The sequence below is a fragment of the Oryctolagus cuniculus genome, chromosome 1 (genome assembly GCF_051225735.1).
Source record: "Oryctolagus cuniculus isolate XC-2025 breed Fujian yellow rabbit chromosome 1, ASM5122573v1, whole genome shotgun sequence".
In the NCBI taxonomy this organism is placed as follows: domain Eukaryota; kingdom Metazoa; phylum Chordata; class Mammalia; order Lagomorpha; family Leporidae; genus Oryctolagus; species Oryctolagus cuniculus.
Window position 1 is genome coordinate 99403131 of NC_142867.1, and position 14052 is coordinate 99417182.

Below are 14052 nucleotides of genomic sequence, written 5' to 3' on the forward strand. Positions count from 1 at the left end.
CTCAAATAAATAAAATAAATATTTTTTTTAAAATATTTGATTTATTTACATGAGAGGCAGAGTTACAGAGAGATGGACAGACAGAGAGAAAAGTCTTCTATCCGCTGGTTCACTCCCCAAATGACCAGAATGGCTGGAGCTGGACTGATCTGAAGCCAGGAGCCAGGAGCTTCTTTGGGATCTCCTACGTGAGTGCAGGGGCCCAAGCACTTGGGCCATCTTCCACTGTTTTCCCAGGCCATAAGCAGGAAGCTGGATCAGAAGAGGAACAATAGTGAAACAAACCGGCACCATTTTGGGATGCTGGTTCCATAGGCAGAGACTTAGCCTACAATGCCACAATGCCAGCCCCTAAAATAAATTAAAAAAAAAAAATTTACACATATTTCCAACAAAATGACATCAAAAATTTGAAAGAAAATGCAAACCCACTATTTTGAATTAAGCTCACAAAGCACAACAAATTATTTCTCCTTTCTTATCAGCTATATTATCAAGTCAAAGGAAAGTACAAAAAAAAGAACTGCTGGGTAGAAAACTCACTTCAGCGCAAAGCTTTAGTTCCTACCAACGTCAAGTGGAGCCTCACATTTTTGCCTCACTAGAAGAGGAGAAATGGCCCCCGGCTAAACCCAAGTTTGCTGTTTACACCTAAGTTTCAAATTTTGAGATTTCCCTGGATCTAAAAATGCAGAGATATTGGGTAAACTGGCTGATAAGGCATTTTGCTTACCGTGTCTACATAACAGATAAGTATCAAATCAACAAAGAAGTCTAAATTCAACATCCCCACAAAAAAATCAGCCAAACGAGGAGCTGTTTTTTTGAAAAAATAAACAAAATTGACACCCCATTGGCCCAACTAACTAAAAAAAGAGGAGAAAAGACCCAAATCAATAAAATCAGAGATGAAAAAGGAAATGTAACAACAGACACTACAGAAATAAAAAGAATCATCAGAAATTACTACAAGGACTTGTATGCCAGCAAACAGGGAAAACTATCAGAAATGGATAGATTCCTGGACACATGCAACCTACCTAAATTGAACCGGGAAGACATCGAAAACCTAAACAGACCCATAACTGAGACAGAAATTGAAACAGTAATAAAGGCCCTCCCAACAAAGAAAAGCCCAGGACCAGATGGATTCACTGCTGAATTCTACCAGACATTTAAAGAAGAACTAACTCCAATTCTTCTCAAACTATTCAGAATAATCGAAAAAGAGGGAATCCTCCCAAATTCCTTCTATGAAGCCAGCATCACCTTAATTCCTAAGCCGGAAAAAGATGCATCATTGAGAGAGAATTACAGACCAATATCCCTGATGAACATAGACGCAAAATTCCTCAATAAAATTCTGGCCAATAGAATGCAACAACACATCAGGAAAATCATCCACCCAGACCAAGTGGGATTTATCCCTGGTATGCAGATATGGTACAATGTTCGCAAAACAATCAACGTGATATACCACATTAACAGACTGCAAAAGAAAAACCATGTGATTATCTCAATAGCTGCAGAGAAAGCATTTGATAAAATACAACAACCTTTCATGATGAAAACTCTAAGCAAACTGGGTATGGAAGGAACATTCCTCAATACAGTCAAAGCAATTTATGAAAAACCCACGGCCAACATCCTATTGAATGGGGAAAAGTTGGAAGCATTTCCACTGAGATCTGGTACCAGACAGGGATGCCCACTCTCACCACTGCTATTCAACATAGCTCTGGAAGTTTTAGCCAAAGCTATTACGCAAGAAAAAGAAATTAAAGGGATACAAATTGAGAAGGAAGTAGTCATATTTTCCTCTTTGCAGATGATATGATTCTTTATTTAGGGGACCCAAAGAACTCTACTAAGAGACTATTGGAACTCATAGAAGAGTTTGGCAAAGTAGCAGGGTATAAAATCAATGCACAAAAATCAACAGCCTTTGTATACACAGACAATGCCATGGCTGAGGAAGAACTTCTAAGATCAATCCCATTCACAATAGCTACAAAAACAATCAAATACCTTGGAATAAACTTAACCAAGGACGTTAAAGATCTCTACGATGAGAATTACAAAATCTTAAAGAAAGAAATAGAAGAGGATACCAAAAAATGGAAAAATCTTCCATGCTCATGGATTGGAAGAATAAACATCATTAAAATGTCCATTCTCCCAAAAGCAATTTACAGATTCAATGAAATACCAAACAAAATACCGAAGACATTCTTCTCAGATCTGGAAAAAATGATGCTGAAATTCATATGGAGGCACAGGAGACCTCGAATAGCTAAAGCAATCTTGTACAACAAAAACAAAGCTGGAAGCATCACAATACCAGATTTCAGGACATACTACAGGGCAGTTGTAATCAAAACAGCATGGTACTGGTACAGAAACAGATGGATAGACCAATGGAACAGAATTGAAACACCAGAAATCAATCCAAACATCTACAGCCAACTTATATTTGATCAAGGATCCAAAACCAATCCCTGGAGTAAGGATGGTCTATTCAATAAATGGTACTGGGAAATTGGATTTCCATGTGCAGAATCATGAAGCAAGACCCCTACCTTTCACCTTACACAAAAATTCACTCAACATGGATTAAAGACTTAAATCTACGACCTGACACCATCAAATTATTAGAGAGCATTGGAGAAACCCTGCAAGACATAGGTACCGGCAAAGACTTCCTAGAAAAGACCCCGGAGGTGCAGTCAGTCAAAGCCAAAATTAACTATTGGGATTGCATCAAATTGAGAAGTTTCTGTACTGCAAAAGAAACAGTCAGGAAAGTGAAGAGGCAACCAACAGAATGGGAAAAAATATTTGCAAACTACTCAACAGATAAAGGGTTGATAACCAGAATCTACAAAGAAATCAAGGAACTCCACAACAACAAAAGAAACAATCCACTTAAGAGATGGGCCAAGGACCTCAATAGACATTTTTCAAAAGAGGAAATCCAAATGGCCAACAGACACATGAAAAAATGTTCAGGATCACTAGCAATCAGGGAAATGCAAATCAAAACCACAATGGGGTTTCACCTCACCCCGGTTAGAATGGCTCACATTCAGAAATCTACCAACAATAGATGTTGGCAAGGATGTGGGGAAAAAGGGACACTAACCCACTGTTGGTGGGAATGCAAACTGGTTAAGCCAGACACTAGTCTTGTTTATGTGATCCCTTTGACACTTAATCCTATCATTATGATCAATTATGAACTGAAACTGATCACTTTGACTAGTAGGATGGCATCGGTACATGCCACCTTGATGCGACTGAATTGTAATCCCTTGGCACGTTAGAACAATTAATTGTAAAATTCACATGGAAGCACAAAAGACACTCAATAGGCTAAGCAATTCTGAACAAAATGAACAAAGCTGGACTCACCACCATACCTGATTTGCAGACATACTATAGCACTTTTGTAAATAAAACAGCATGGTATTGGCATAAAAATGAATTAATAAATCAAAGGAATAGAACACAGATCCCAAAAATGATTCCATGCTTCTACAGCCAATTGATTCTCTATAAAGATGTCAACAACATACACTGAAGAAATGATAGCCTCTTTAATAAATAGTGCTGGGAAAACTAGATATCCATGTGCAGAAAACACTCTCCCTTCACCACTCCACGCCATGCAAACAAAAGCCAACTCAAAATAGATCAAAGATCTAACTATACATCTTGAAACTATGAAACTACTAGAAGAAAACATTGGGGAGACACTTTAAGACACTGGCATAGGCAATACCTTTCTGTATTAGACCCCAAAATCAAAGACAACAAAAGCAAAACTTGGGTTATATGAAAGTTAAAAGCAAAGGAAACTTCAAGTTCACAAAGGAACCACCTCATTTCTCTTATTTGTACACATTTTCACAACTTCCCTCCTAGCTCAGAAGAGAGAGTACACCTACTGCTGATCAAAGCTAACCCTTTCCCCTTGGAACAAATCTATCATTTTCCTCCGTATTAGTTATCTTTCCCTAAAAATATTTTTTCAAAAAGATCTCCCAACAACCTAACTTACCTAGCTATTCTAACTCACTGTCCTTCCTTTCCTTCATTGATAGCACAAATTTCTTTGCATTCTCCAATCCTCTTCAATGTGGTATGAACATAGGCACTTATTCAAACAACTCTGTCTTAGGCATACACACACACACACACACATACCCTTCATATACATATGTATGTATATACAGATAGATAGATATGTGCGTGTACCTATTGTACATTGAACAAAATATATACAGAAGTACTTTAAAAAGTTCATTAAAATGGAATTAAAAGATAAGTTAACTTTGGTGCAAATGTTTTTAAATCCATCCATCTGAGGGGTCCTCAAAAATTCCATGGAAATGTGCAGTAAAAACACATTATATATGGCTTTCAAATATTTTTGAACCAAAATAAATTCATATTTTAATTCCATTTTTTCATAAACTTTTTACAGTACTCTCATATATCTATTTCCAGGATAGAAGGGGAAAAGAATCTGGGACAATGTGTCTCTAATAAGAGGAAGAAAAGTGCCTTTAATCAAACCAACATAAATGTTTAAACAGCCTGGCAGGTTTGGGGACTCTCAAGCTCTCATCCTTGCATATATCCCAGGGAGTTTTCTTTTCTTTTTTTTTTTTTTTTTTAATGATTTATTTATTTTTACTTGAAAGTCAGAGTCACACAGAGAGAGGAGAGGCAGAGAGAGAAAGAGGTCTTCCATCCGATGGTTCACTCCCCAGTTGGCCACAACGACCGGATCTGTGCCAATCTAAAGCCAGGAGCCAGGAGCCTCTTCCTGGTCTCCCACAAGGGTGCAAGGGCCCAAGGACTTGGGCCATCCTCTACTGCTTTCTCAGGCCATAGCAGAGAGCTGGATCGGAAAAGGAGCAGCCAGGACCAGAACTGGTGCCCATATGGGATGCCGGCACTTCATGCCAAGGCGTTAACCCAATGCAGCACAGCGCCGGCCCAGGGAGCTTTCTAAACGTGACCAAAATAACTAACTTTGTATGTGTATGGATTTGAGAAAGGATCACTTCCTTTTAGCAGATTTTCAAAGGAGTCAACAACCCAAAGCCACAATTCTGGAAATAGTGTCTCTATTTCCTTTTCACTTACAAGGTTAACTACCTCCCTTTGCTCTAAGTTATGTTCAAAATTTTTTTCTGTAAGCTTAATATTTCTACCATTATAAAATAAGCTGGCTAGTCTGAGATTATCCATTTATATTTCTCATCATGAACTAATATACTAAATTTTCATATAAGATAGGCTTTCAAAGCCAATCACCACCTGAAGATCCTGAGAACTGTAGAACTCTCAGCATATTTACTACATCCGAATTTCTGTACTAAGAGACTTAACCAAATTGTAGCATGGCTTCTAGAAATATAAGACAGTTTTCCTTGGTTGATCCTATCCTTCAAGTGAAATGCCTGCCTGGGAAAGCTCAATACTGCCAAAAAATCTACTATTCGTTTGTGCCAATGTTTGATGGTAAGTCCCCAAACCCCTCTTTTTAGGAATTTGAATAAAAAGGGGTTATGAAAATGGTATCACTTAAAGGACCTTTCTCAAGGACCTAAGAACTATCCCACTGAAATCCAATCATCAGGAAAGATAGAGCCTGTTTCCCAGTATCTGTGAGAGGAAAGAATCCTAACTTCAAAAACTGCCAGTTGGGACCAGTGCTGTGGCACAGTGGGTTAAAGACCCAATCTGCAGCGCTGGCATCCCATATGGGTGCTGGTGGAGTCCTGGCTACTCTAGTTCCGATCCAACTCCTTGCCAATACACTGGTAAAGCAGCAGAGGATGACCTAAGTGCTTGGGTCCCTGCACCCATGTGGGAGACCCAGAAGAAACTTCTGGCTCTTGGCGTCAGATTGGTCATCTCCAGCCATTGTGGCCATTTGCAGAGTGAACCAGTGGATAGAAGACCTCTCTCTCTCTCCCTCTCTCTAACTCTTTCAAATAAATAAAATAAATCTTAAAAAAAAAAAAAAATTACCAGCTAGCAAACACAATTGGCCTAATCAAATTTACACTGTCCAACCCTTTGGAATTATCCACTTTTGTTGTTGTATTGAGCCCTTGCTCTCCCCATTTCCTTATTTTCCCTTTCAAATGCCCAAACATCTCTGTACAAGTTGAAATTGAGCTCAGCAATTTCCTCTGCTATTTGTAATTACTGACTAAAATCTACTTTCAAAAGTTTAACTAATACCCAGCTATGTTTCCCTTTAACAACATGCTGGCAAAAACTTAGTTTCTGAAACTATGTGGTCCATATTTTAGATTATGGCAATTCAACTTGGAAGAAAACCCTATGAAGATCATACATGGCAGACCATTTATCCCTAAATATCTCTAGCTTGTCTCTCGATAAGCACAACCTCTGTTCCCTGAAAACATACACAAAGGATTTGGCCTACTTTATTTTCCTAAGTCTTCTCATCCTGAACCAGCTAGAGACACAGCTAACTAAGCACTCTCATCCTTTGGCCCCCAAAGGTAAATATATAAACACATCCTATTTCAAAGCCTGAGATGTTATTATCTATGAAAAGACCAAACAAAGGTAACAGACTCTTAAGTCTCTTTTCCCTTATGTTTATAATACCTCTCTTTCCTGCTTTTCCTTCTAATTTTCCAACACACAGCCTTCTTTACTTCCTTTTTTGGCTCTCCAGTGCTAGTTTTCACCTTTAGTTTCCCTAAGTATTTAATCCATTCTAATGGCTCCAACTAGCAATGTTTCCCAAATCATATTCCTGTTTTCTGTTTTTTGGAATCCAAGGTTCACATTTTCAATATTTTCTGGCCTTCTCCAAGTCCACGTCTCCCAGACATTTTCGTGTCATACTTTCTTAAGGTCTTCATATGCTTTAAGTTTCAATACACAATTCCTTCAAAAAAACTTTCTGACAAATAGCTGCTTTAGTTAATTTTAGTATATACTTACAGATGAACTATCAGATGACTCCTTGCTCTTCTCATATTTCTCCTTCTTGCTCTTTTTTTTCTTCTCTTTCTTTACTTTTTTTGAATGCTTGTCTTTTTTTTTCTTTTTCTTCACAGAGTGTTCCTATAAATAATTATTTTCAACAGGTTAAAAAAGCAACCTAGTTTTATCTTCCTTAAAAGGAACCATTTTGAGAGAAAAAAAATTTATGTTCCAAAAGCTTTATAAATCTTTCATGAGAGGAACAATATCACCAAATAAATAAAATATTCCAAGAAGCTTTAAGATATTTTCTATAGTGGCCAGGGTTGTGGCACAGCAGGTTAAGCCAAATCCTGTGACTGGCATCCCACATTAGAAGGCCAGGTGGAATCCCAGCTCTCTTGCTTCCAGTCCACCTCCCTGCTAATGCACCTGGGAAGGCAGTCAATGATGGCCCAAATGGTTAGACTCCTGACACCCACCTGTGTAGAAGACCCATTAGAGTTCCTGGCTGATGGCTTCAGCCAAGCTCAATCCTGGATGTTGCAGCCATTTGGGGAGTAAACCAGTGTATAGAGACAGATCACTCAATCTCTCCTTGATACTCTGCTTTTCAAATAAATAAATACATAAATCTTCCTTTAAAATACCTTCAATAGCATATGTACTACTCACAAATCATATGACTAAGAATTTTTAAAGATTTGTTTATTTATTTGAAAGGCAGAGTTACTGAGAGGCAGATATAGAGAATCTTCCATCCACTGGTTCACTCCCTAGATGGCCACAACAGTCAGGACTGGGCCAGGCCTAAGCCAGGAGCCAGGAGCTTTTTCCAGGTCTCCCACATGGGTGCAGGGACCTAAGGACTTCGGCCATCTTCCTCTGCTATCCCAGGCTCATTAGCAGGGAGCTGGATAAGAAGTGAGCAGCCAAGACTTAAACCAGTGCCCATATGGGATGTCAGCACCACAAGTAGCAGCTTTACCTACCACATCACAGCACCAGCCCCATAGCTAAGATTTTTTAATGGAAAAATTATAAGGAAAAGTTTGGTTTTAATTTATTTTTATATTCATGTGTCATACAGATATAATCAAACATATAGGCATACATCTACACACACAGAGTATCTTTCAATGGTACAAAAAAAACTCATACAACATTATGAGGTCATAAAAAATATAACAAGATAGCTTGAATTAAAATTGTTGGAAGAGGCTGGAGAGGAGGAATGAGAATAGAAGAGATATTAATCAAAGGGTATAAAGTTTCAGTTAGACTGAAGGAATACTTTTTAGTGACCTATCATATTTCATGGTGACTACAGTTAATAACAATCTATAGTATATTTCAAAATTGCTATAAGAATAGATTTTAACATTCTCACCACAAAACAATAGTAAATTGGAAAGGTAATGTATATGTTGTTTCCTTCAATCTTTCTAAAATATATAATGTAAATAAAGTCATTATAGTATGTCCCACAAACATGCACAATTATTTGTCACATAAAGAATAAAATAATGTAGGAGAGATCAGCGCTGTTCCCAGCAGGTTAACTAGCCACCTGCTTCAGCCAGGTTTTGGCCTGGCCAAGCCCTGGTTGTGGCAGCCATTTGAGGAGTAAACCAGCAGATAAAAGATCTCTCGCTCTCTGTTTCCCCTTCTCTCTCCATAACTCTTTCAAATAAATAAATAAATCCTAAAAAAAAAAAAAAAAGTAGGAAAAAAAAAAACAAAGCTTGAGACCTAGAAAAATAAATAAAGGTACAAAGGTTAAAATGCATAATTTCTTTTTTTTAAAGATTTATTTATTTATTTGAAGGTATGAACTACACACAGAGAGAGGAGAGGCAGGGAGAGAGAGAGAGGTCTTCCATCCATTGGTTCACTCCCCAAATGGCCTCAACAGCCAGAGCTGTGCCAATCCGAAGCCAGGAACCAGGAGCTTCTTCTGGGTCTCCCACACGAGTGCAAGGGCCCAAGGACTTGGGCCATCTTCCACTGCTTTCCCAGGCCATAGCAGAGAGCTGGATCGGAAGAAGAGCAGCCAGGACTAGAACCGGTGCCCATATGGGATGCCAGCGCTACAAGCCAGGGTGTTAACCAGCTGCACCACAGCACCAGCCCCCAAGATGCACAATTTCTTAAATCCACAAACTTACCACAAGTGAGCCAGAAATTTGGAGTTAAAACTGCTACTAGCCAACTCTAGGAACAAAAATCTTTCAATGTCATAATATCCAAAATCCTACACATTACTTCTGCCTAAGCAATAAAACTACCCAGCAGTGCCAACTCTGTTATATTCATTCTATAACTTACAAAAATTTCTATAAAATTTTTCTTCCAATGTTAACTTAAATAATAAGTGCAAAAAAAGACAAAAGACAGTACTGACCTGTGAGAATTGTTCAATTCGCTCATTTACATCCGGTAGCATCCATGTATCCTCACCCCGAAGTCGTTTAAGTTCTTTACGCCTTTCTTCCTTTTCAAAGTTAGCTTTAGCCTACAACAAGAAAGACAACTAGCAACTGACCTGATTCCTTTTAACAAAAAAAAAAAAAAGAAAAGAAAAGCAAATTTATCGCAGTTTACAAACCCCACTCCTGCCCAAAACTACTTAAAACACCAAAGAGAGAAGCAAGAAGAATGCTTTTTATTCATGTACCTTACATATGCTAAAATCAAGGAACCATACCAACCTTAGTCCAAGACTAATCACCCACTCTTCTTTAAAAATTGTCCTTTTTCACCTAAAGGTAATTGAATGGTCTGTTCCTTGCCCGGAATTTGCTTCCACCAGGGTAGTCAACCATAAAAAAGTATGAACTCCTGTCTTTCACAAGAAAATGGATACAACTGGAAATCACTATGCTTAGTGAAATAAGCCAGTCCCAAAAAGACAAATATCATGTTTTCTCTGATATGTGATAGTTAATATAGAACACAAAAAAATTATAGGAATAAAACAGACAGCTGTGACTTGATTGTTGTTTTCAGCCCTTGTTTATACTCCTATGGAACTGCAGTCTTTACACTTCTTATCTGTTGAATATTATGGTTAGTGGTGCATTAAGCCTATGATAACAGAGTAGACTGAACTTAGGCTTTTGCAAAAATTAACTAATAAAAGGAAGGAAGGAGAGGGACTAAGGGAGGGAAGTATATTTATCTTAGAACTGTATCTAGGGGCTGGGGCTGGGGCTGGGGCGTTAACAGGTAAAGCCACCGCCTGTAGTACCAGCATCCCTTATGGGCGTCAGTTCAAGTCCTGGCTGCTCCACTTCCAATCCAGCTCTCTGCTATGGCCTGGGAAAGCAGTAGAAGATGGCCCAAGTCCTTGGGCCCCTACACCCATTTGGGAGACCCAGAGGAAGCTCCTGGTTCCTGGCTTCAGATCGGCACAGCTCCGGCCGTTGCAGCCAATTGGGGAGTGAACCAGCGGATGGAAAGACCTCTCTCTCTGCCTCTCCTTTTGTGTGTAACTCTGACATTCAAATAAATAAATAAATCTTTAAAAAAAAAAAAAAAAGAACTGTATCTATGAAATACATGAAACCTGTTCTCTTTATATTAATTATATATGTGTGTGTGTGTGTGTATATATATATATATATATATAAAGATTTCAAAAACAAAACAGAACTTCTCCATATTACCAATTTCCAGTGAACTGAGTTCCTAATTAAGGATAGAATCTTGGGATCCATTCTGGGCTCTTCCCTCTCTCAGATCTCCCTACTACTAATAAGACTTGGAATCCCTTTTCCCTTTACCATCTTCACAGCTACTGCTTTAGACTTCTGTTAACAGGAGATATTGGGGCTGGCGCTGTGGGGTAGCAGGTAAGGCCACCACCTGCAGTGCTGGCATCCCATATGGGCGCCAGTTCCAGCTCTCTGCTATGGCCTGGGAAAGCAGTAGAAGGTGGCCCAAATCCTTGGGCCCCTGCTCCTGCGTGGGAAACCTGGAGGAGGCTCCTAGCTCCTGGTTTTGGAATGGTGCAGCTCCAGCCATCTGTTGTGGCCATTGGGGAGTGAACCAGTGGATGGAAGACCTCTCTCTCTCTCTCTCTCTGCCTCTGCCTCTCCTTCTCTCTCTGGGTAGCTCTGCCTTTCAAATAAAATAAAAAAAAAAAAAAAACAGTAGATAAACCTCCACACCTTCAATATGCAATGCCTACAGCCCAATACCCAGTCCTTTACAATGTTTCTGCAACAATTATCTTTCTTTTTTTAAAAAAGTTACTATATTACTAATTGTATTCATTCTTCAACAACAGTTGAATAAAAGAAACTATTACTAAGAGGTTGTTTCTGTCGGTATTCTTCCCCCAAACTCCAAAGCTGAGTTTAGTCCACAGATTCTATTTTTACCTCTACTATAAAACTGATCACATCTTACAAACCAAAAACTGCTTGAAATACTAAACAGACAAGACTGAAAAATACTTTCTCTTTCTCTGAAATCAGAGAACAATACCAAACCTAGTCCAAAATTAACCACTCACTCTTCCCCCTTTAAAAACCTAGCTGTTGTCATTAACCCTTCTCCCTCCTGCCTCCTCTACCTCTTCTCTACTGGCTCCTTATTTGCATGTAACATTTTTAAAACATTCCCATCTTAAAACCAAGATAAATAAATAAAAACTCTCACTGTCCTCGCTGTACCCAAAGTTGCTCCCCAACGACCATTTTTCCCTTCCGTAGCCACACTTCTTACATCTTGAACAGCTTGTCAGGTAACTCAATAGTTGACTTCCCTCTTTATATGTTACGTCTGTGCATCGGAATCTTAATGAGCAATACAATGTTTCTCAATCACTATGAGAAGCTAAATTTTCTGAGTCTCTTGCGTTAATTCTTGTTTGAATCAACAAGAGCTCACAGTAAGTCCGGAATGCACACCAACAGTAAGGAGAATCAAATACCATACAATCAAATACACATTTCATGTGTTCCCGGAAAGAAAAAAAAAAAAAAGCAAGCTTGTTTTCATTTCACATACAGCTAAAGAAATGACGAAGGCTGCGAAGCACGTTGGCACAGTCATGGACAAGTTGTACCGCACCTCTAAAGTGCGCAGACCAGGTCGCAGAGATAGCAAGAACGGATGACTTAAAAGGTAAGGAAACTTGGAGGAAACAAACAGCTCCATCAGAGAATAAGAAACTGGAAGCTACCAAATCGTGTAAGGCACAGAGGATACGCACGAGTTTACTGTGTATCTCACTCGGATATAAGGGGAAATACTACAGGGCAGAGGGGAGGGGTGAGAGGGCTAGCCCCCGGAAACCCTTAACTCTCACAATGCGAAATAACTACAAAAGCCCCAAAACTGAGATACCTGGCGCAACACCTCGGCCCTGGCAACCCGGGTCTGCTCTTTTCGCTCTTCTATACTCCTCTCACTTTCAAATCTGCCACTGGCAGCCGCCATAGTTGTTGTCATCGTAAAGCTAGGCAGCCGTCAGGAAATCTCAGTTTACGACAGTCGTAATTTCACACACAAACCCCGACTTCCGACGAGGGGGAGGAGGGAGCGCTACTCAACCTACAGAGCATGCGCAGTTCTGAACCTCGATCAAGATTTTCTGGGCTTGCTCCCACCCGGATATTAAGGGACACTTGCAGATCTGCGGAAGAGTAACTGAGTTTCGTTTCGGGGATTCGGTGTGTACAGGATAACCTCAGTATACGCTTATTTTGCGCCTTTCACTGTATGAATGACTTTCCCACCAATGTTCTCTTAAAATCACTGGAGTAAGTGAGAAGCCCCTAGAGACAAAGTGCCGGTCCTCACTTGTTCAGTGCTGGAGGAATGGTCTAAAGGGAGGCTGGTCAGAAATGCGGTGGAAGGAAAGCAAAGTAGCTTCGACGATTCAGTGTTTTGTTTTGGTGGATGTTTTTAATACATAAAATAATCAAGTGAGTTTTGTGTTGTATTTCACAATTTATCGGTGCTTTTTTTTAAAAAAAAGATTAATTAATTTATTTATTTGAAAGAGTTACACAGAGAGAGGAAAGGCAGAGGGAGAGAGAGAGGTCTTCCATCCGATGGTTCACTCCCCAGATGGCGGAAACGGCCGGAGCTGTGCCAATGCAAAGCCAGGAGCCAGGAGCTTCTTGCCGATCTCCCACGTGAGTGCAAGGGCCCAAAGACTTGGGGCATCTTCTACTACTTTCCCGGGCCATAGCAGAGATCTAGATAGGAAGTGGAGCAGCCAGGTCTCGAACCGGCGCCCATGTGGGATGCCAGCGCTTCAGGCCAGGGCGTTAACCCACTGTGCCACAGCGTGTTGGTGCTTTTTAAATTGTTATAAATTAACATTGTGGGACAGGCGCTGTGGCGTAGCAGGTAAGGCTGGCATCTGCCTTGCTGGCATCCGATGTGTGCACTGGTTCAAGACCCCGCTGCTCCACTTCCACTCCAGCTCTCTACTATGGTCTGGGAAAGCAGTGGAGGATGGCCTGTGTTCTTGGGCCCCTGCACCTGCATGGGAGACCTGGAGGAAGCTCCTGGCTCCTGGCTCCTGGCTTCAGATTGGCACAGCTCCTGCCATTGCAGCCAATTAGGGAGTGAACCATCAATGGAAGACCTCTCTCTCTCTGCCTCTCCTCTCTCTCTCTGTGTAGCTCTGACTTTCAAGTAAATAAATAAATCTTTTTTAAAAAATCTATTGTAACAGATTTCTTTATCCCCTATTTGCTAAGTATTAATATTCAAATCTAAAAAGTTCAGGTTCAATATTTTTATAAAATTTTTATTTTTTAATATTTATTTATTTGAAAGTCAGAGTTACAGAGAAAGAGGGAGAGGCAGAGAGAGAGAGCTTCCATCCACTGGTAAATTCACCAGATGACTGCAATGGCCAAGCAGTGGGCCAGGCCAAAGCCAGAAGCCAAGAGCTTCTTCCAGGTCTCCCACATAGATAGCAGAGGCTCAAGTACTTGGGCTATTTTCTATTTTTTTCCCTCAGGCCTTTATCAGGTGGCTGGATTAGAAGTGGAACAGTCAGGACGTGAACCAGTGCCATATAGGATGCTGGCATCACGGGCAATG

At 40.0% G+C, this 14052-nt stretch overlaps 1 protein-coding gene and 1 long non-coding RNA gene across 7 annotated transcripts in view; both read right to left on the reverse strand.

The window, feature by feature from the left end:
• Positions 1 to 12558, reverse strand: part of CWF19L2 (CWF19 like cell cycle control factor 2) — a 167777-nt gene extending 155219 nt beyond the window's left edge. For all 6 annotated transcript variants that reach the window (XR_016234260.1, XM_008261932.5, XM_089333346.1 and 3 more), the window contains exons 1-3: positions 12337 to 12558; positions 9386 to 9496; positions 7000 to 7122 (exon numbers count right to left, since the gene is read on the reverse strand). Coding sequence is in view for 5 of the 6 variants with exons in the window: in XM_008261932.5 (XP_008260154.3) it covers positions 7000 to 7122; positions 9386 to 9496; positions 12337 to 12441 (339 nt within the window). In the remaining variant the exon portion in view is untranslated. The remainder of the gene's footprint in view (positions 1 to 6999; positions 7123 to 9385; positions 9497 to 12336) is intronic.
• Positions 8774 to 9197, reverse strand: LOC149128523 (uncharacterized). Its single transcript, XR_016234262.1, has 2 exons — positions 9150 to 9197; positions 8774 to 9014 (listed from the first exon to the last, which is right to left on the reverse strand). It is a non-coding gene; the product is annotated as an uncharacterized LOC149128523 (long non-coding RNA).
• Positions 12559 to 14052: the final 1494 nt, after the last annotated feature.